Raw genomic sequence first — 19594 nt, 5'->3', positions numbered from 1 at the left:
GCAAGTCTCTTTACTTGTTTCGCAATGCATCATCCCGTAACTAACTCATTAGTCACATTGCTTGCAAGGCTTATAGTGATGTGCGTTACCGAGAGGGCCCAGAGATACCTCTCCGACAATCAGAGTGAAAGATCCTATTCTCGATCTATGCCAACTCAAGGAACACCATCGGAGACACCTGTAGAGCATCTTTATAATCACCCAGTTACGTTGTGACGTACAAGGAGCTCTAGGAACTCTGAATAGTTGTTTGAATACCGATTTGATAGCACACAAAGTGTTCTTCCGGTAATCGGGAGTTGCATAATCTCATAGTCATAGGAACATGTATAAGTCATGAAGAAAGCAATAGCAGTAAACTAAACGATCAAGTGCTAAGCTAACGGAATGGGTCATGTCAATCACATCATTCTCCTAATGATGTGATCCCGTTAATCAAATGACAACTCATGTCTATGGCTAGGAAACTCAACCATCTTTGATCAACGAGCTAGTCAAGTAGAGGCATACTAGTGACACTATGTTTGTCTATGTATTCACACATGTATTATGTTTCCGGTTAATACAATTGTAGCATGAATAATAAACATTTATCATGATATGAGGAAATAAATAATAACTTTATTATTGCCTCTAGGGCATATTTCCTTCACCTCCCCTGTCCACCCCCATCGCTGAGCGTGGGCGAATTCCCTTGGTCCCCTGCTTTGGGCGTCAACGGAGTTGTGGTCTCGTGCTCCTTCTTGAAGGCATCGCCCGGGATTTGCTAGGAGGAGGAGGGAGTAGTGGTGGCTTGGTGAAAGCGCTGCTGGCTTGCCCTTATCTCCGTCAACATAATAGACCTTTGGTGGTCCATCTTGCTCCTTTTGGCCTGCTCCATGGTTGTGACTTTGATTGAAAGCTCTCGCCCGATGTGGTGTCTTCCCGTTACCGACGATGGTGCCATGATGGTTGATTTGTTGCTTCTTGTGGGTCTGTTTTTGTTGTGTCTCCATTTAACACCCTGTGCACCATGGTTCTGGGATCTAGTAACCATTCTGCCCGCCGCCGATGCGGCACACATTGAACCTGGGTGAAGGGTAGTGGCCCTTTGCGGCGGAGACAGACCATGGTTGGCCCCTATTTGGTCCTTTGGATGCAATCAGCGACACAATGCAAGCGTGGTGTGCCTTCTTCTCTTGAACCTGTTGGTCTACCGATGATGGCATTGAGCTGGATGTTGGCTTTGGTGCTTCAAGCTCTTGCCTAGGGTTGTCACTGCCTTTTAGAGTCTGTTCCGCTATGTACCTTGTGTCCTTTACTTCTGTTTCGCTTTTTTCACTTTCGATGTAATGTGCTACTCTTGTAATCCTGGCCGTTGATGGCTTTGTTAATTCAAAGCCGGGCAAGGTTTGAGTCTTTTCTTGGGCTCGGCTTGCGCCTTTTCTATATAAAAAACTATGGATATTGGCCGAGTTCTATTTTCTCTAGGGCCATACTGGGCAATAATTCAAAATGGTGTCCGGGCTCATCTACACCTGGTGAACAATATTAAAAAAATATAGTCAAAGAAGTCAAAAAAACCTGAAATTTTTAGGCATCAAAGATGCTCATGTACGCAAGGTTCGTGCAAAATTTCATGATATTTGGACATCTGAAGAGCTCACACAAAAAATACATAATCAACTATGAATAGTGTTCTTTTTCAAAGTTTCCTACACACTTGAATATTTTTGGCGCGAACTCCTTTGATGTCCAAAAACCTTTGCTCGCCTTGCGCACAAGACCATCTTCGATGCCTAAAATTTCAGATTTATTTGAATTTTTTCACTTTCTATTTGAACTTACTATTAACACCTGGGTGTAGATGAGCTCGGGTGCAGAATAGCCGAGTATGTGCTACAGAAACAAGAAAGATATTGTTGGGTGCAAGACCGCAACAGACATGCGTCAGACTAATTTTTTAGGCCTAGTAGTCTGATACGTTTCAAACGTATTAATAATTTAAGAAGTATTTATGCTATATGTGCATCATTTATTTCTGTTTTTGGCACACATTTATTTGAACTAACATGTTAATCCAGTGCCAGAGGTCAGTTCTTGTTTCCTATTATTTTGGGGGTTTTTGGTGAAGAAATCATGGAGCAGAATGAGCTGAATTTTTTTGTGATTTTTAATGAAATAAACGAGAACGGGAGCTAGAAGGTGGAAGCCTAGGGAGCCACATGGGCCCCATGCAGTGATGCCACGTGCCCAAGGCCTTTGGTTGTATGAGGGGCCTGCGTGAGCAATTCCTTTGTCCGTTAGTGATGTACCGGCCGCAAGAAATCTATTTTTATGGAAAAAAATCCCTTAAAATTTCGGTCCAATTTGGTTTACGAATCTACGGATATAAAAGAAGTGATGCTCGTCTAGAAAACAGTACCGAAAATAGGAGACGGAAAAAGAAAGATCCAATCTAGGAGAGAGCTCCCTCTCTCCCTGGAGGGCCAATGAAGAAGAAGAAGAAGAAGAAGGAGGAGGAGGAGGAGGAGGAGGAGGAGGAGGAGGAGGGGGAGGAGGACATCTCTGGTGGCATCGAGACGTCGACCAGGACATCGAGACGTCGACGAGGACATCTCCGCCATCACCATTGCGTACAACACTCGCTCCATTCTCATGGTGACATGTGAGTGCTTCATCCTCGGGTATGAAGTCATATACTAGTAGCTATGTGTTTGATCTCTCTCTCTCTCTACCTTGTTCTTGAAAGATTCTAATCTTAATTGTATCACGAGCTTTATTAATATAGTTAGATCGTATGATGTTTCCCTTCTATTATTTTTGTGGTGAATTGAGTCTTGCTCTTTGAAGTTTCTTTATGTTGGATCGAGTATTTTAGATTTGAGATTACATGATGCATGTTTAGCACTGTTCAAGATATCTTCCGATATTTCGATAAGTCGGCCGATTTATCGCTTATCGTTGTCTGGCCGATAAGATAAATCGACCGATAAATCAACCGATATGGCGATAAATTGGCCGATATGCCGATAAACTGGCCGATTTACCCCCTATCATGGGTCGACCGATAAGTTCCCGATAAGCGATATCCCCAACATTGATGTCTAGTGTGGCTTGCGGATGTTTATGGTGACATTGATGTACTCTATGCATAATTTGAATGATAAATATCGTGGTGCTATCGTAGTACAATGTCTGGGACTACCTGCGGTGATCATATTGGTGGTTTAATAGATTAAAACGACTTTGAGGTGGTTTGCTGTTAAGCGCATCTACACGCTTTCATTCTACTTTCTGTGATAACAATATAAATTTTGGATTGATTTTTTGCTGCACTTTTTGAAGACATTTCTTGTGGTTTAATTATGTTAATGTTGTTGAGAGTTGGCACTAGTGAAAGTATAAACCCTAGGCCTTTTTTACAACCGTTGAGACACTGTTTTTACTCACTTTGTTACTTGCTACCTTACTATTTTTATTTATTCAAATTACAAAAACTCATCTTCTATATCAAAATAGCTAGCCCCCACTAACCTATTTCTCTCAACATGCAAGCATGACACCTCATCAAGCAACATGCATTAGAAAAGACCCACTTCAACATTCAATGAGTCATAGGAAAAGATTCACTTCAACATGCAAACATGCATGATATATTTAATAAATATTTTACAAAAATACAATAATCAAACACAAATAACAATATTTATTTTTAGTTTTAGCTCACATATTATTTCTCCGAATATTCTTATTTCCATAAAATTATTAATATCTTAGAAATATATTGCGAAATATTCCCGCAACAAAGTGCGGGGCATCGTATAGTTTATACCATTCATATTACACACTTATCATCATCTTTTCACCGAACTAGTGCACTTATACAATTGACAACTGTATTGGGTGTGTTAGGGACACAAGAGAGCACTAGTATTTCATTGCAGGGTTATTTGAGAGAGACCACCTTCATCCTACACCTCCTATGGATTGACAAATCTTAAGTTATCCACTTGAGAGAAATTTGATATTGTCCTTTAAAACTCTGTGCTTGGAGAACCAACAAAATCTAGAAAAATAAAATTGCGTAGTAGATATATTAGTCCAACACAAAGAGAAGAATAATATTAAGACTTACAAAGGCATCCAAATCACTAGTTAAGGAGGACCAAAGGTCACTCCCATCTTCTTTGGTGATGGTGACAAGAAACACACCACATACTTGTCGTAATTTTAGAGTTTTTGATGGAAAAAATCATGTACGGGAGCATGGGTGGGTATGTTTGTGCTTTTTAGATTATTTTTTAAAACTATTTATCTCTTGAACCATGCGACAAAAGCATGAACCATTTTCATCATTCTATTGTTGTGTCAAGATCTTCAAAACTATATCTCACATTTAAAAATATATGCGCTCCTAACTAGTAGTAACATGTGCTCGTAACGTGCACTAACCAACTAACCCGTGCTCCCACCCAGTACTAACTTGTGCTCCTAACGTGAACTAACCAACTAACCTGTGCTCCCACCCAGTAATAACTTATGCTCCCAACTAGTACTAACTCATGCTTCCGCCTAGTACTAGTTTGTGCTCCTATATCATATATACCTAAGCGATTCATCCTCATTATTTTATTTATCTTGATATGTAAACTATCCACATCATCAAGTAGGTCCATCATGTAAAATGAGTTTCCACTAACTCTTCATGTGCATGCTCCCACTAACTCTTCATGTGCATGTAGTCTACCACAAATAATCATTAACTATTTTTTCATGCATTCTCAAGCAGGCACACTATCCTAGGTTCTTTTGCTATTTTATATTGTATGTCTTGACGTCATCTAATCCATTCCAGACGTGCAACATAAGTCTCTGACCAACCATTTGGTAAGACCTCATGTGTTGTTAATGCGTTCTTCGGATCTGAAAGTCCAAACGACCGTCCTTTCGAGATTCATCCCCACTATCTTATTTATCTTGACATGCAAGTTATCCACATCATCAAATAGGTCCAACATGTAAAAACAATTTTCCTCTAATTCTTCATGTGCATGTAATCTACCAAACATAATCAATAACTTTCTTTTGGCACTCTTAAGGAGGCACACCATCCTAGGTTCTTTTGCTATTTATATGTCTTGACGTATAACATGAGTCTCTGTCCAACCATTTGGTTAGACCTCATGTGCTGTTAATGCGTTCTTCTAGTGTTCCAAGCAACAAAATTTAATCTCAATTTATTTTATTGCGTACAGAGAGAGGTAGCTCATCAATTTTCTTTTTCTTTTTAGAGAATCCACTATATATTCTCATGCAACCTTTTAATCCCAATTTTATTCCATTGCATACACCCACCTAGCTAATCAAACCTTTTTTGATAAAACTAAACTTCACCTAATGGGAAATCATGCATGGTTGCACACGAGACAAGACAAACGAAAAGAATTATAGCTACCTAGGTATATTGTCGTGAATGACCTACCTGTGTAAGTGACCTTTTTTAATAAAAAAACAAATTATGAGTGAACTCACATTTTATTTTTCTATGCAAGCTATGCTTCTTCTATGAATGTACATCTGTACGCCAAGGGTTGAGATGTCTCCACTATCTCTACGCAATATTGTCAAGGTAATAAATTAACAGAACAAAAAACACACCTATTTCCGGTTTTCACCAAATTTGCTACAAATGCTTACTGTAAACAATACTTCTTCCAAACAAAATTCTTTACATCTACTTATAATAAGTCTCATGAACTTTCTCATGTTTTTAAACATCAAATTATTTATTAAAAGTTCCCCAGCAATGCACGGGGTATCATGTAGTAGCACTAACCATGCTCCCAAACGTCAAACACAACACTGGTCCCGCGCGAGACACACATGTGCTTCCTACATGAACTAGCCCGTGCTCCCACCTAGCACTAACACATGCTCCCAATGTGAGGGACAAATTATGCTTCCGCGTGGAGCGCACATGTGCTCCATGGAAAAAACTTGAGAAACCGAAGAAACCATTAAAAAATAAAAAAAATTAGAAAAACCGACCAAAAGCAGAAACCTAAAAAACATGAAACATTGAAGAAAAAAGGCTCCTGTGAATGGGTATGGTTAGCGTGCAATATGTGGCAATGGCTGGACGCACCACGTAGCATCTCGCATGCTCCATGCCCAGGGAAGTGGGTATTTCCTATCTAGCGCATTAAGCATCAAATTGAGTCATTTTGCACAGACAAAGCAGAGCTAGCGATGTAAATGCTCCAGCCTATTTAGATAACGAACCTACTACAACGAATTCGGTTTTGGGACCGTTCTAGATGGTTTTCCTCACCGATTATGATTAACCTTGATGATTTGGGGAACCTCGTGAAAGGCTGCTAGTATTTTCCCGTTCTTTCCTTTCTTTATACGTTTATTAATCTGGGCCTTCCTTTATTACTCCTTTTAAAAAGCGCAAAATTTGGTTGGATTTTTTTCAAACATTTCCCGCAAAATTTTAAACATTCACAAAATTTTTATTGTTTGGAAAAATGTCCATGCTTTCAAAAATATTTGTATTTTTAGAAAATGTTCAAAATTTGGAAAAAAATGCACACTTCAAAAAGTATCCAAAATGTGGAAAACCGGAAAAAATCTGTTTTAAAAAACAATCCAATTTTTTGAAAAAATATTTTATGCGTTCAAAGAAGTTTGGAAATTTCAAAAAAAAATCAAACTTTTTCAATTTATATTTGAGTTTATCAAAAATAGAATGAAAAAAGTCATTTACTACAGTAACCAAAACCACTCCCAGCTATAATGGTCGAGTATGCTGATCAGACGGCCCAGACGAGGTGCTTCCCTGTGCGGGAGGCAACTAATTTGACACTTGTTCTAAAAAAAAACTAATTTGACACTTAATGCGTTGTATAGGTGTTCTCATGGAAGTTTTCCCCGCGGGGGCACACCTTAATTAGTTGCTCCCACAAGGCGGTTTACATTCATGGGCTGCAATGCGTTATGTGCAAAAGGATAGAATTGGGCCCTCCATTTTTCAGTGATGGGTACCCCCACCGCACAGACAAACTGATGGTTATGGAGGGCTCTCATCCTTCCATTTTCAACATTTTTTCTTTTAGCTTTTATGTTTGCTTGGGTTTTTAGTCTTTTTCCATAAACACTAAAAGATAAAAAATGTGGATGCATTTTAGAAAAATGATTTTTTAAAATAACTGAATATTTATTTTAAAATCGCATGATTTTTAATGAGTAAACATTGAAAAATGAAAAAACACGTTTTAAGTGCTTGAATATTAATTAAAATTGCATACATTTAAAAGAACAACCTCATGTACTTAAAAAAAATACTTCCCCCGTTCCTTAATACAAGTCCTTTTAGAGATTCTAATATGGACAATATACGGAGCAAAATGAGCGAGTCTATACTCTAAAATATATCTACATACATTCGTACGTAGTCCGTATCAAAATATCTAAAAGGTCTTATATTTAGAAACGGAGGGGGTATTACCCTTGTGTTACCAATTCATTGTGTATTTAAAAAATATTCATGATATATTTAAAAATATTTCTTGTATTATAACATATATTGAATAAGTAAATTAAAGAAACCTAAATAAAAGAAAGAAGGCCCAATGAGAAATAAAACCCAAAACCAAAGGAAAAAGAGACAAAAAATTGCAATCGGTGACCCAGCTTGCACACACCCTGTGCATTATACAGAAAACCCCTACCACGCGCTGGAACCAACGGCCGGCCCATGATACTGTAATGTGTTTTTTTTCGGGGACTGGAAGGCGAGGCCACTATATCTGGGAGCCATTAGTTAACGAGCGCTCCTTTGGAAGCCTCGCAACGATCAGCATCACTTAGCGCGTTCGTAGTCATTCGCCACATGTCGCGCTCTGGGCGCTTTCTCCAGATTTTTTTTATTTTTCCGCACACGTTTTCAGCTATTTAAACGGTTTTTTCCAGGTTTTTTTTTACGTTTTGGTTTTCCACCGGTCTACCTTAGCTTTTCGACCAAAAAAATTACGTGAAAAAACGTGTTTTCCTTTTTTTCCCTTTCGCGAGAGTCACAGTTTTCCTTCCGCGAGAGGCACGGCCGTGCCTCTCGTAAACGAAAAAAACGCATTTTTTTGATTATTTTTTTCCTTTCGTGAGAGTCACGGTTTTGCTTTCGCGAGAGCCACAGTTGTGCTTTCGTGAGAGTCATGTCCGTGCCTCTCGGAAACGAAAAAATGCGTTTTTTTTGTTTTTTTCCTTTCACGAGAGTCATGGTTTTGCTTCCGCGAAAGGCACGGTTGTGCTTTCGCGAGAGTCACGGCCGTGCCTCTCGGAAACGGAAAAAAACGTGTTTTTTTTCTTTCACGAGAGTCATGGTTTTGCGTCCGCGAGAGGCACGGGTGTGCTTTCGCGAGAGTCACGGCCATGCCTCCTCGGAAACGAAAAAAATGCGTTTTCTCTTTTTTTTCCTCCCGCAAGAGGCACGGTGATGATTTCGTGGGGGGCACGGACGTGCCTCTTTCGGAAAGGAAAAAAAACCGTGCTCCCGGTTCAGTTTTTTCGTCCGGTCTTTTTCGTAAAAAAAGTTCGTTAAAAACCTATCAACAGGGGATCTAATTTTGAAGATCTCGAGGCGAGGAATCCAACGATGGAAACGGTTTGAGATTTGGACGCACGGTTTAAGAGATAAAACGTTCCATATAAACGGATTTACGAAAAAAGAGAAAACTCCTAGGTTGCGACAAGTGGCACGCTACATGTGCGCCACCTGTCGCAACCTGGAAAGTTGAAGTGATCTTCGCAACCTGAGACAGTAGGATGTCTGATGTCTCGCTGAAGCGGCTACAGTAATCAGGCCGGCACATTTCACCTAAAAAGATTAAAAAAAGGAGAGCAGGAGGTGCGACCTACTTGAAGCGAGTCGAGCTGGTTTTCTTCATGGTTTTTTATTTTTTTCTTCTCTATTTTTTCATTTGTTTCTTCTTCTTTTTTATTTTCATTTTTCTTTTTCTTTATAATATGTTTCTTTTTTGGTTTTCTTTGTTTCTTTTGGTTTTTATTTTATACTTTTTGTATATGTCAACAGCATTTTTCTAATACACCTTTAACATTTTACCAATACAAATTTAACATTTTTAAATACATGATCAACATTTTTATATACATTGGAAACATTTTTTTAAATGCTTGATTAATATTTTTCAAATACAAAATTAAATTTTTTTAATAGGTGGTCAACATTTTTCCTATAAACACATTACATTTTTTTCAGATGCTTCATTAACAATTTTCACATACAAGAGTAAAATTTTCTAATGCATGGTCAACATTTTTTCCATGCATATGTAACATTTTTCAAAAGCTTGATTAATATTTTTTTAAATTTAGCATGTACTGAACACATGGTTCCTTGATTGTACTGGACGGTTTTTCTTTATTATAGTCTTTTATGTTTTTCTCTGGTCTTTACTCGGTTTTGTTGAGGACTTTTTTATTTTATTTTAAAACAATAGTTAACACATTTTACCAATTTATAAATACTTAAAAATTTCGTCAATCATGGACTTTTCTAAATTTTCATAAAACAAATTCGATTTTATTAAAAAAATTAAAGTTTTATTATATTTTTCATTAACGTATTTTTTTGTCAAGGTCATGAACTATCCTAAAATTCATGAATATTTCTAAATCCATGTAAAAAATTTATGTATGGATTTTTTATCTATAGAACATAGGAAATTGTTTATTTTTCTTTTTTATTGCGGGAAAGGGGAGATGTCCATTAAATCGGTAATCTTTTTGAACCAGTAGCTTGCTGTTTTCTATCACATGAGGTTGACTGATCCGGCTAGCCAGGCGAGCAAGCACATCCAGCGAGGCGAGGCGACTGAAGGAAACATTATTGGGCCGTGGCACGCAGACCATGTGAATTGGGGGCGCCTGTAGTGTTAAATAGACATTTTCATTATGCTGGCAATCAATCGCACTGAGCGGCGAATAGGAATTAAGCAGATTCTCTACCTGGCCTGAATAAAAGAAGAAATCGATTTGGTTGTTCTAACTCTCACCAACCTGTATTGTTGGATTTTATTTTAAAAAAACCCTATATTGTTAGATGCATTGTCAAATAGTAAAAAAGCATATGGTCAAATAGTCAAAACAGTAGTTGTATTCTTAGCTAAACAATGATCAAATATTCTATTCAGATGTAACACCTTGTATCAAAAAATAGATTTCATTTTCTATTTCCATAGTTAAATTTTCACATATACAATGACACTTGGTGGATGGTGACACTTCATCACCGATCTCGTGCATTGGAACAGAGTCGATGGAGGTTCGGCGTATATTTTCATCGTCTCATTGGGGCGGCGAGATTGGGGTTTTTCTACTGTGTACTCCGTATGTGCTAGAGAGATCTTTGCCAGGTACGTCTGAATGATGCAAGGGATCATCGGCGACGACTGCGGCTCCAAGCATTGATCCTTAGAGGGGTTTACAAAGACTGTTACTGTTATCGACAAGGTTAGGCCATGTCCGGTGGTGAGTGGCGCACGATAGCGTTTCGTCATTAGCTCGTTCTAGCGGTGGTACCAAACATTCGGTAATTTTAATTATACTTCGAGTGCTTTTGTAATTTTGATGAACCTTTATACCCCGTCCATTCCAAAATACTTCCACGACATATATTTTTGAACTGACCCCCGCCATTCCGGCAAGTATTTTGGAAACACTTCTCCGTCCCAAAAAGTAAGACTGTTTTTGACACTAATGTAAGGGAGTAGATTATAAAGATCTAGGTCATTTTTGAAGAACCAATTTCGTATGAAATTTCATAACATTGAAAAGGTAAAAGAAAGATGTACGAAAATTACCAGCTGACGCGGCAAGCCGGCAATAGGAGATCCCGATGGCTTCTCGTCGGAGAATCTCCTCTGTTTCTCCCTCTGAGTTTACCCTGTTCAACACTCCACACACACACACACCCGGGCTCCGCCTTGCCACGTGCCGCGCCACCAAACGAAACGACCCGCGCGTTCCCGCGGCCGATCGGTCCTCCACTACCCCCGGCCTCTCTCTTTCCCCCGGGTCGCCGTCCCCCTCCGCTTTCCCCCGCTGCCGCATACGTGCCCATCCGGACCTCAGCGTCGTCGACGGCGCCACCTCTTGGCCACGACGCCGACCGACGCCGGCCATATTCCTCACTCCTCCCCGTACAGCGACGGCCGGAGACGACGACACGAATGTCCGGCCTCAGGCAAAAAGCAGAGAGACTGAAAGCCACAGCGCAGCCGAGCTAGCTCTCCCTCTCTGCATCCACACCACGCTGTTGCTTTCTCTTGTAGTAGCTTTTGCTTTCGTCACAGTTTACAGAGCAGCCCGCGCCATGAAATCGCTCCTGTCGCCATCTTCTTTCCTCCGGCTGACCAATGATTAAGCCGAAAGCAGCAACGAGAGAGGGAGAGAGCTGCTGGCTCCGTTTGCCGTGCTTGGTTGTGTGGTCATGGGGCGAGGTTGATGCCAGTAGGAGATTCCTGAAGGGGACGCGGCCGCACACGGACGTGAAATGTGTGGGCTTTGCTATTCAGGCGGTAGCACCCTGGCATTGCTGGTGCTTGATAGGAGCAGATCATGCACAAACAAGAGGAGATGTGCCTCCGGTTTTGTATGGGAAATCAAGTGCATGCTTTGCCAAACCGGTCAGGCGATAATCCAATGCCTGAAAATTACATGACGGTGTTTTTGTTCTTGGAATCGGCGGTGTTAAACAGCAGAACCTAGAGTGTTACTCAAAAGAACAAAAAGTGAAAAAAAAACCGGAACCTAGAGTGGCTTGGTTGACGCAAATTCTCTTGGCATCGAAACGTGCACCAAGCTATAGCTATAGCTCCGTCTTGCCGCATCACCGTCACGGTCGTTGACGGCTACATCTTTGTACCCTTGTACATCTGGCTTCATCTCGACCTCGACATGCACTACTTCTGCCAGACTGCCATGATTAAATATATAGATTAGTTTAGCTTCCTTCCACTACTAATTAATCAGGCGCATGTCTCCAACCCCGGCTAAAGGGTGTTTGGTTGTAAGGGACTAGACTTTTTTTAGTCCTGCTAGAGACTAAAGAAAAAATACCCTTGTAAAGTCCTTTTCTAGTCCCTTAAAAAAATCCCTTCTGTTTGGTTACATATGGACTAAAAGGGGCTTTTTTTAGTCTAGTCCCTGTAACCGAACAGGACCTAAGTATACTTAGTACTTTCTCTCTCGGCCTTTCCAGTGCTCCACTGTATAGAAATGATAAAAGTGCCGCATAGGTAAAAGTTGGCGTGCCAAAATAATTAAGAAGGAGAGAGTAGTTTGATCACCCGTAAAAGAAGGGATGCTAAACACGTGGACCGATGCAACAATTATGCATAGACAGGTTTGGATGCTAAACAATTAAATGTATGAAGCTTAGCTACAAAAAGCTAAGCGTCTATGCATTTAGTAGTTTAGTTGCTGAACTCATTTATGTACTTAACACCTTATCTAAGCATCTATGCATTGGTAGAAACTGAGATACGAAAGAGCACTCAAACCTATTAATCAAACAAGCAGTACAAACAGTGCTAGAAACTAAAGAAATGCCATTGAAGTCCTTGGGCCGACTGCCTTCTTCGACTTGAACAGGCCGATGGCGCACCACCACTCCAACCTATCATTGTTGATGGCGAATGGGAGTCCTCAAGACCAAAGTACGACCTAACCAACACCCTGAAGAATAAGCCGTCACAACCGGAAGAGTTGCAGATCTTAGAGTTAGACCTCCATTATTTTTGCAGCCTCACACTAGCACCAGAGGATGCACCATGTGACGAGATGAGTCCGCGGGACTAAACTGCAAAGAAAAGCCATCATCGCATGAACATACCTGCAAACCTTGGTCACCATCAAAACACAGATGGTAGGAATCTATGTCCACAAGCCATCTATGCCGCCGTAGAACTCTAAACCTTACATATCTACCCGTAACATTGCCGGAGAGGCATACGGGGAGGGGTGAACTCACATGCTCAACATCGACAATGGGAATGGTGGAGAACATCGGCTCGCCTTAGCCACCTCTTAGGGGCAGAGCGGGAGGGAAGGAGAAAAAAAATGGTTTCCATGTGCCGCAGTTGTACATACATGTTTTCTCGTTTCTTCTTTTCAGATCAATAAATTATACCATAAGGTTGTAATGCCAATTTCCTAGATTCCACAAGAACCCACACTTCAGATATTGCAATTGTGGACAAGATCGGCATTAGTTTAGCGTTTAGTTAACGGATGCGGAACATGGGGGCCAATGCACCCAAATTGAAAAAGCAATTTTAAGACAAATAAAAAGAGTAAAAAATTCTTAATTTTATTTGTAACAAACATGGACAAGAGCAATATCGTGTGAAAAGTTTCATAGAGGAATGACTCTTATGGTATACCAAAAAAATGTCAATAGTAACTTTTTATATAGTATCGATTTTTTTTGGTCCAGTATATATACCATGGAAGTAATTCCTTTGGGGAACTTTCCACGCCAGTATTACTCTAACGCTGCGTTTGGATGTCTGTATTGGGGTTCCCAATTGGATTTAATATTCCCCAACCATCAATTCGAGTGTTTGGCATGCCAATGGAAACAACAGTCTGAAATCGATCCAATACAGCGATGAAATCAGTCCCACGCGCCGAGGCCTCCCACGATACGGAGCCCAACCCCTCCGATTTGTCCTGTATTCATGCCCCCCGCAAAAGAAAACGTTTCGCGGCCCGTCTTTTCTCCCCCGCTTGATCGAAGCAGCCACTCCCCACCCCGAGCAACGAGAGGCGGCGGCGCCGGCAGCAGCAGCGCCTAGGAAGCAACCGATGGCGGCCCTCCTCCTCACCCCCGCCGCCATTCCTCCTCCTCATGCCCTTTGCCGGCCCTTCTCCTCATCTCCTCGTCATCTCCTCTGCCACCCCATGAACATAGGGCCGCCGTATCTCCTCTGCCCATGGGCCATGGCTGCCATGGCCTGGCTCTCCCCATCCGCCGCTACTCCTTCTCCTGTTCCCCACTGGACCCCCTCTTCCTGTGCCGATGGTTCCCCATCTTCCTTTCCGTGGTAAGCCGCCAAATCCCCTCGTCTGCCCGCCAAGAAGAAAATTTCATGTATTTACAGTCATTCTTCTTCTCATGAATACCAGCCTTATGTAACAGTGTTACATTTTCTTCTTGCAAGATAAATTTTAATGCTACATTATCAATTATACTCACACACTGTATACATTTTGATTTGATGCATAACGAAGATGCAATTCCATAGTTTGCCATCCAAACCAAATTTGGTATTGAAACCTCCTTGCCATTACATGAGCCAATTCCATGAGAATCCAAACAAGCGAATTCGTATTTGTGTCCATTACAGTTTCCTTGCTGAATTGGAATTCAAATCAATTCAATACGGAGGTCTTCAATACAGACATCCAAACACAGCGTAAGTCATGTTTGTTACAAAAAAAGTTTCTGGATTTTTTACTCTTTTTGACATATTTTTAAAAAAAGTCCAATTCGGGTGCAATGGGACCCAAGATCTATTGGTTATTTCCGTTAATTAATGGCATGGCAAGATCACAATTAAGTGAAATTCAGTTAAATCCTACTCAGCCGTGTTTTGCCATTTTAGCAGTTCCTTTTTTTTTTGTTCTTTTCTCAATTTTGTTTTGCAAGGACGTGCACCTACAATTTGCATGTGGTCAATGAGAGACGAGATTGTAATTGTGCGCAGCCGATGAGAAATGTGTAGCTATAGTTGAGTGGCGGACGAGGGATGTGGATTATAGTAATGTGTGGCTACCTAGGGATGTGCATCTAGGAGTTATTCTCTCCGTTAGTACAAAATCGAGTCATCTATTTTAGAACGGAGGGAGTACACATGAGGCGAGGGGGTGTGCAATTAGGATGGACAGAACCCCTCTACCAACCCCCAACAACCCTATAGCCATGTATGGCCGGCGAGGCTTGCAACACCAGTCACATATACAAATGTGAGGGCCGAACTTGGCAACTGTTCAAAAGAAAATGAAAATATGAAAGGAAAGAACAAAATTGTGAAGCTAAAAAAGGCAAATCTAATTTGGTAACAGAAAACATAGAGAAAAAATTCATACAAATCTTCCCATAAAAACCGAATGGTTGCATCATTCATTGAGATTTCACTAATTCTCAACCCAACTAGAATAAAAAAACACTTTTTCCTCAACCGATTGAAACTTAATTAATCACGGACTAAAGTGAGACATCCCGCAAAAAAAAAGGACTAAAGTGAGACATAAATAATGGTGGACAAGCACCAGCCCCTGTTATTATCTCTCTGTCTTTTTTTTCCCCAGCTAATCAAGCGGAAAGAAGCGACGAAGAGAGAGCTGCTCTTTTGTCCTGTGGCCATGGGTAGAGGTTGGGGCCAGCTAGAGATTCCTGAAACTGAAAGGGACGCGGTCGACCACACGCGGAAGTGAAATGTGTAGGCTTCTTCCTCCCCATGGTGAGCAGAGGATTAAAACAGACATTCCCAACGCAGAGGAGATATGGGCTACGTGTGTGACTCATGGCGTGCAGGCTTGGTATGCATGGGAAATCACGTGTTTTTTCCATGCCAAACCCGGGTGTCCGGCGGAAAAAATCGAATGCGTGAACGTGATGGCATTGGCATTCCTTGTGAAACTGATGGCGCTGGAAAAAACCCATGGGTCAAAGCATCCTTTTCTTGCTTTTCCAGAGTGAGAAACAGCAGGAGCTAGAGTGGCTTTGGGTGACCCAAAATCTCTTGGCGTTGAAGTGTGCACCTATAGCTCGCTCTTTCTGCATCCATTCCGGCCGTTGACGGCTACAGCTTTGTTCTGTTGTTCATCAGCACAATATGCTCTCCTGCCAGACTGCCATGACCAACACACAGATTAGTTAACTCCTCAGCAGTCCAAGGGGTTGGTTCACTTTTGGTTGTGCTACCTTTGTTTTCCTCTTCTTTTTCTGACCTTCCGGTGCCAATTAGAATCAGGAGTATGGTGTGTCCCATGGATACACGTACCTGTAAAATTTTCTTTCTTCTTTCCAGAGCAACAAAATATACCATGCATCAAGCTGCAGCTCAAGTTCTCCCTGATTCCAGATGAATCCACACTTTAGCTTTTGCAATTGTGGGCAAGCACGCCACTAATTTGCTGTATAATTTAGCATCATGGACTAAACTAAAGAGAGACATAAATAACTACCATTTGGACACCTCAGCACCGTCAAAAGGCGGTCTAGAGGCCGGAATAGATGCTTTCCTCCCCTCCTCCATGCAAAAACAAAGGCATATCATATCATAACATCTCTCTCTCTCTCTCTCTCTCTCTCTCTCTCTCTCGACTTTGTGACGAAACAAAACTCTTCCTTTGCACAGGGGAGCGAAAGCGGTGGCCTTTCTTTCGCGCATTTGGCACGATAAAGGCGGCCACTATGCACGACTAATCTATCACTCCGTCCATGCCCGGTTGCCTACACCACCACAACACTCCAGAGAAGAGGCAAAGAATCTTAGCAAGAACTCCACAGGAGGAATTCTCCTGGTGTGTTATATAAGATTATATTTGGTTTGTGTGCTTGCGCGTCGTGGTTTTGTGCCGTCGCCTTCCTGGAATCTAGCTATCCTCGCTAGCTTTTGCTTGCGTGAGTAGTGAAACTTTGCTGCCAGTAAATGAAAATGATATTACAACAACAGAAACGGAGGCATATTCGTGTTATAAATCTTAAAGCAATAATAGTTCCTAGTTTTGGTTGATAGATCGGATGCTAAGCTAACAGAATGCCGTGAGAAAATTTGTGACCTTCCTACTAAACGTATCATTTTGGCTTTGAGAATTCAGAAATACCCTATTATGACATGACGATTTGACCGGCCGATGTGTGAACTGAAAAAGATTCAGCACCAGAAAGACACATTCAAGGGCCATTCCTCCTCTAAAAGCAGCTCCGGCCTACATCAAAATCTTACCTATACAGCTCATGATGAGCTCAAAAAGAAGAGGAAAGAGCCATCACCAGTACCGCCTCCTCCATAGGCAATAGGTTTAGTTGCAAGCAACTTTACCTCCTCCTGCTCAAATGTTTCTTCAGAAAAGAAGAGAGAAGCCTCTCAAAGGGTGTGTTTTGTCCACATGTAAAGCCACCTCCCCCTAGTCACGAACCAACTAGTTTATACATATGCCCAACGGAACGCCCACTACTCTCCATGCTTGTTCTTTCTACACCTTTCACTTGTTAAACCGGTGCCGGGTATAAAATCTCCCCAGCCCTCCCCCACAAGGCTCCCCCACTTTCCCCTCCCCCCGACTGCGAATCATTCCGTTCGTCGCTCGACATGGCGACGGAACCTGTAGAGTTTCAGGTGATTACATTCAACATACTAGCTGTGATCCTTCTGTAATTGCAGTCTTGCACTAGTGATCGTTCTGGTCATGAGCATGTTCATGTGTCTGATCAACCACTAGATTTTTTTTGTTGGATTACTATTTAAGTCATGTGTGAGTTGCTGTTGTCTTGTTGACAATATTTGCATGGAAGTGTGCTGATGATGGTTTGGTTTGCTCTGATGTAGGTTGTGGTGCTCAGGGTGTCCATCCATTGTGAAGGGTGCAAAAAGAAGGTGAAGAAGGTGCTCCTACATATTGATGGTATGCCTCGCTGATTTGATGGATCACCATCTCTTGTTTCAAATGCCTTTGTAGAAATTTCCATGCTGGGAACTTTGATAGGATATTTGCATGTGCATCTCTAAGCAAACACTTGCTATACTAACATGTGCAAAGAAAACGCAAGAACCAAAATAATCATGGTTATGCTGTGAACAAAAGTTCCGTTTCCTTTGATCTTGCAGGCGTGTACAGATGCGACATCGACGCCCGGAGAAACAGGGTGGCGGTCACAGTCTCTCCAAAGATCGACGCCGGGATCCTCGTCGCGAGGCTGCGCAAGTCCGGCAAGCTGGCGGAGCCTTGGCCGGAGGAGCCCAAGCAGCAGCAGGAGCCGCCTCCGCCTGCAGAGAGCCAAAGCCAAGAAACCAAGAACCAAGCAGATGATGCCAGCAAGCCTAACGAGGCCGCCGAGAAGCCCGCTGCCGAGCCAAGCACCGCCCAGCCTCCGGCGCCGGAGCCCGAGAAGACCGCCGAAGAGACCCCACCGCCGGCCGAAGAAAGCAAAGGGCCCGACGAGGCCAAGGCGGAGACAGGGCCGCAACAACAACCCAGCGAGGCGAACGGGAAAGCCCAGCAGCAGCAGCAGCAGCAGGAGCAGCATGATCATCATGATACGCCGATGGACGCCAGGGTGACGATGGAGTACGACGACGCCCGCAGCAGAGGCGTCTACGGCTACGGGAGCCCCCACCAGTACATGCCAGCGACACGGCAGCCGCCGGTGCACGTCATGAGCTACAACGTGGCGCGGCCGATGGCGAGCTCGTCCTACTACGCCGCCGCGCCAACGCCGGCGGCGATGCCGATGCCCACGCCCATGGCGAGGCCAGGGCCGTCGCACGGCGGCTACATAGACGAGTACGCGCCTCCGAACTACTACAGCCGGCCGGCGCCATCGGCGTACGAGCCCTACTACTACCCCGATCCCCAGCCATCACCATACGGGCAGCATCAGCGTTCTGCGGCCGAGGACTACTACTACGGAGCGCCGCCGCCGCCTCCGCAGAGGAGCGCCTTCTCGCCGCCGCGGGAGGCTTACGGCGACATGTTCAACGACGAGAATGCCAATTCTTGCAGCGTGATGTGAAGGGGATCCATTCGGCAGGCTTAGCTAGTTAATTCAAAGTTTTTTAAGTGAGGACCTCTCCATGTGTTAGAGCCGAGATTTTAGTAGTAGCAACCGATGTATTAGCAGTATTGCTCAAAGTTCCAAGCTAGTACTAGAATAAAACGAGCTGAGCTTGGTGCATGCATGAGAGGAAGAACGGGAGTGATTCATGGAACAGCTCTGATGGATATGCTTACTGGAGCAATTTTGTAATATACTTCCTCTGTGTTTGAACCGCAAAAACGTCTTATATTTAGATAGGAGCCTCTTCTATGAAAGGCTCTGAGGAGCGTGTGGAAATCATCTTAATTCTTATACATATGGTTATCGTTGACTGCTGCTTCGTCTGGCAACGATGGTATCCTCAGAGTATGGTGCTCCGATGGCTGTTTGGCATGCGGTGTTCTTGTACTCCTCCGGCCGGCAGCTACTTCGGTAATGCTGATGGTGGATGGTGGACGACGATTTGGTTCAGCAATTGACCGCCCTAGCAACATGTTTATAATTTTTATTTTCTATGGGTGTGTTTTTCTGTTGTGTCGTGATGGTTGTCCTTTCTGGTGTTGTATAGTGTGGACCCTGTGTGTTGTAACTTACAACTTTATATGATGAATACATAATAAATATGAGATGAGCCTCTTTGTTGAGAACCTTGGGGGAAATCGTCGAAAAAATGGAGTGTCAGAAGGGTGCTTGATTATTATTTTTTGCATCTGGTGTCACTAAATATATTATTCCCCAATTAGGGGCTCAACCCAAAAAGGACCC

The 19594-nt window shown here is 42.4% G+C and overlaps 1 protein-coding gene across 1 annotated transcript; it reads left to right on the top strand.

Annotated features, from left to right (window-relative positions):
* Positions 1-17252: 17252 nt before the first annotated feature.
* Positions 17253-19129, top strand: LOC147981290 (uncharacterized). Its single transcript, XM_087513921.1, has 3 exons — positions 17253-17411; positions 17622-17697; positions 17901-19129. Exons 1-3 carry the CDS (start codon positions 17385-17387, stop codon positions 18803-18805), a joined length of 1008 nt encoding a protein of 335 aa, XP_087370047.1. The 5' UTR covers positions 17253-17384; the 3' UTR covers positions 18806-19129.
* The last annotated feature ends 465 nt before the right edge of the window (positions 19130-19594 follow it).

The sequence above is a fragment of the Triticum urartu genome, chromosome 3A, assembly GCF_056163025.1.
Source record: "Triticum urartu cultivar PI428250 chromosome 3A, HENAU_Tu73, whole genome shotgun sequence".
Classification (NCBI taxonomy): Eukaryota; Viridiplantae; Streptophyta; class Magnoliopsida; order Poales; family Poaceae; genus Triticum; species Triticum urartu.
The sequence above is the reverse complement of the archived record's forward strand: the minus strand, read 5'-3'. Positions and strand labels throughout refer to the sequence as shown.

Bases quoted from the DNA above. Each gene is read 5' to 3' on its own strand.
- LOC147981290 (XM_087513921.1), top strand. From the start codon at position 17,385: ATGGCGACGGAACCTGTAGAGTTTCAG. The intron at 17,412-17,621 runs GTGATTACATTC...GCTCTGATGTAG, and splicing joins CGGAACCTGTAGAGTTTCAG to GTTGTGGTGCTCAGGGTGTC. The intron at 17,698-17,900 runs GTATGCCTCGCT...TTGATCTTGCAG, and splicing joins GGTGCTCCTACATATTGATG to GCGTGTACAGATGCGACATC.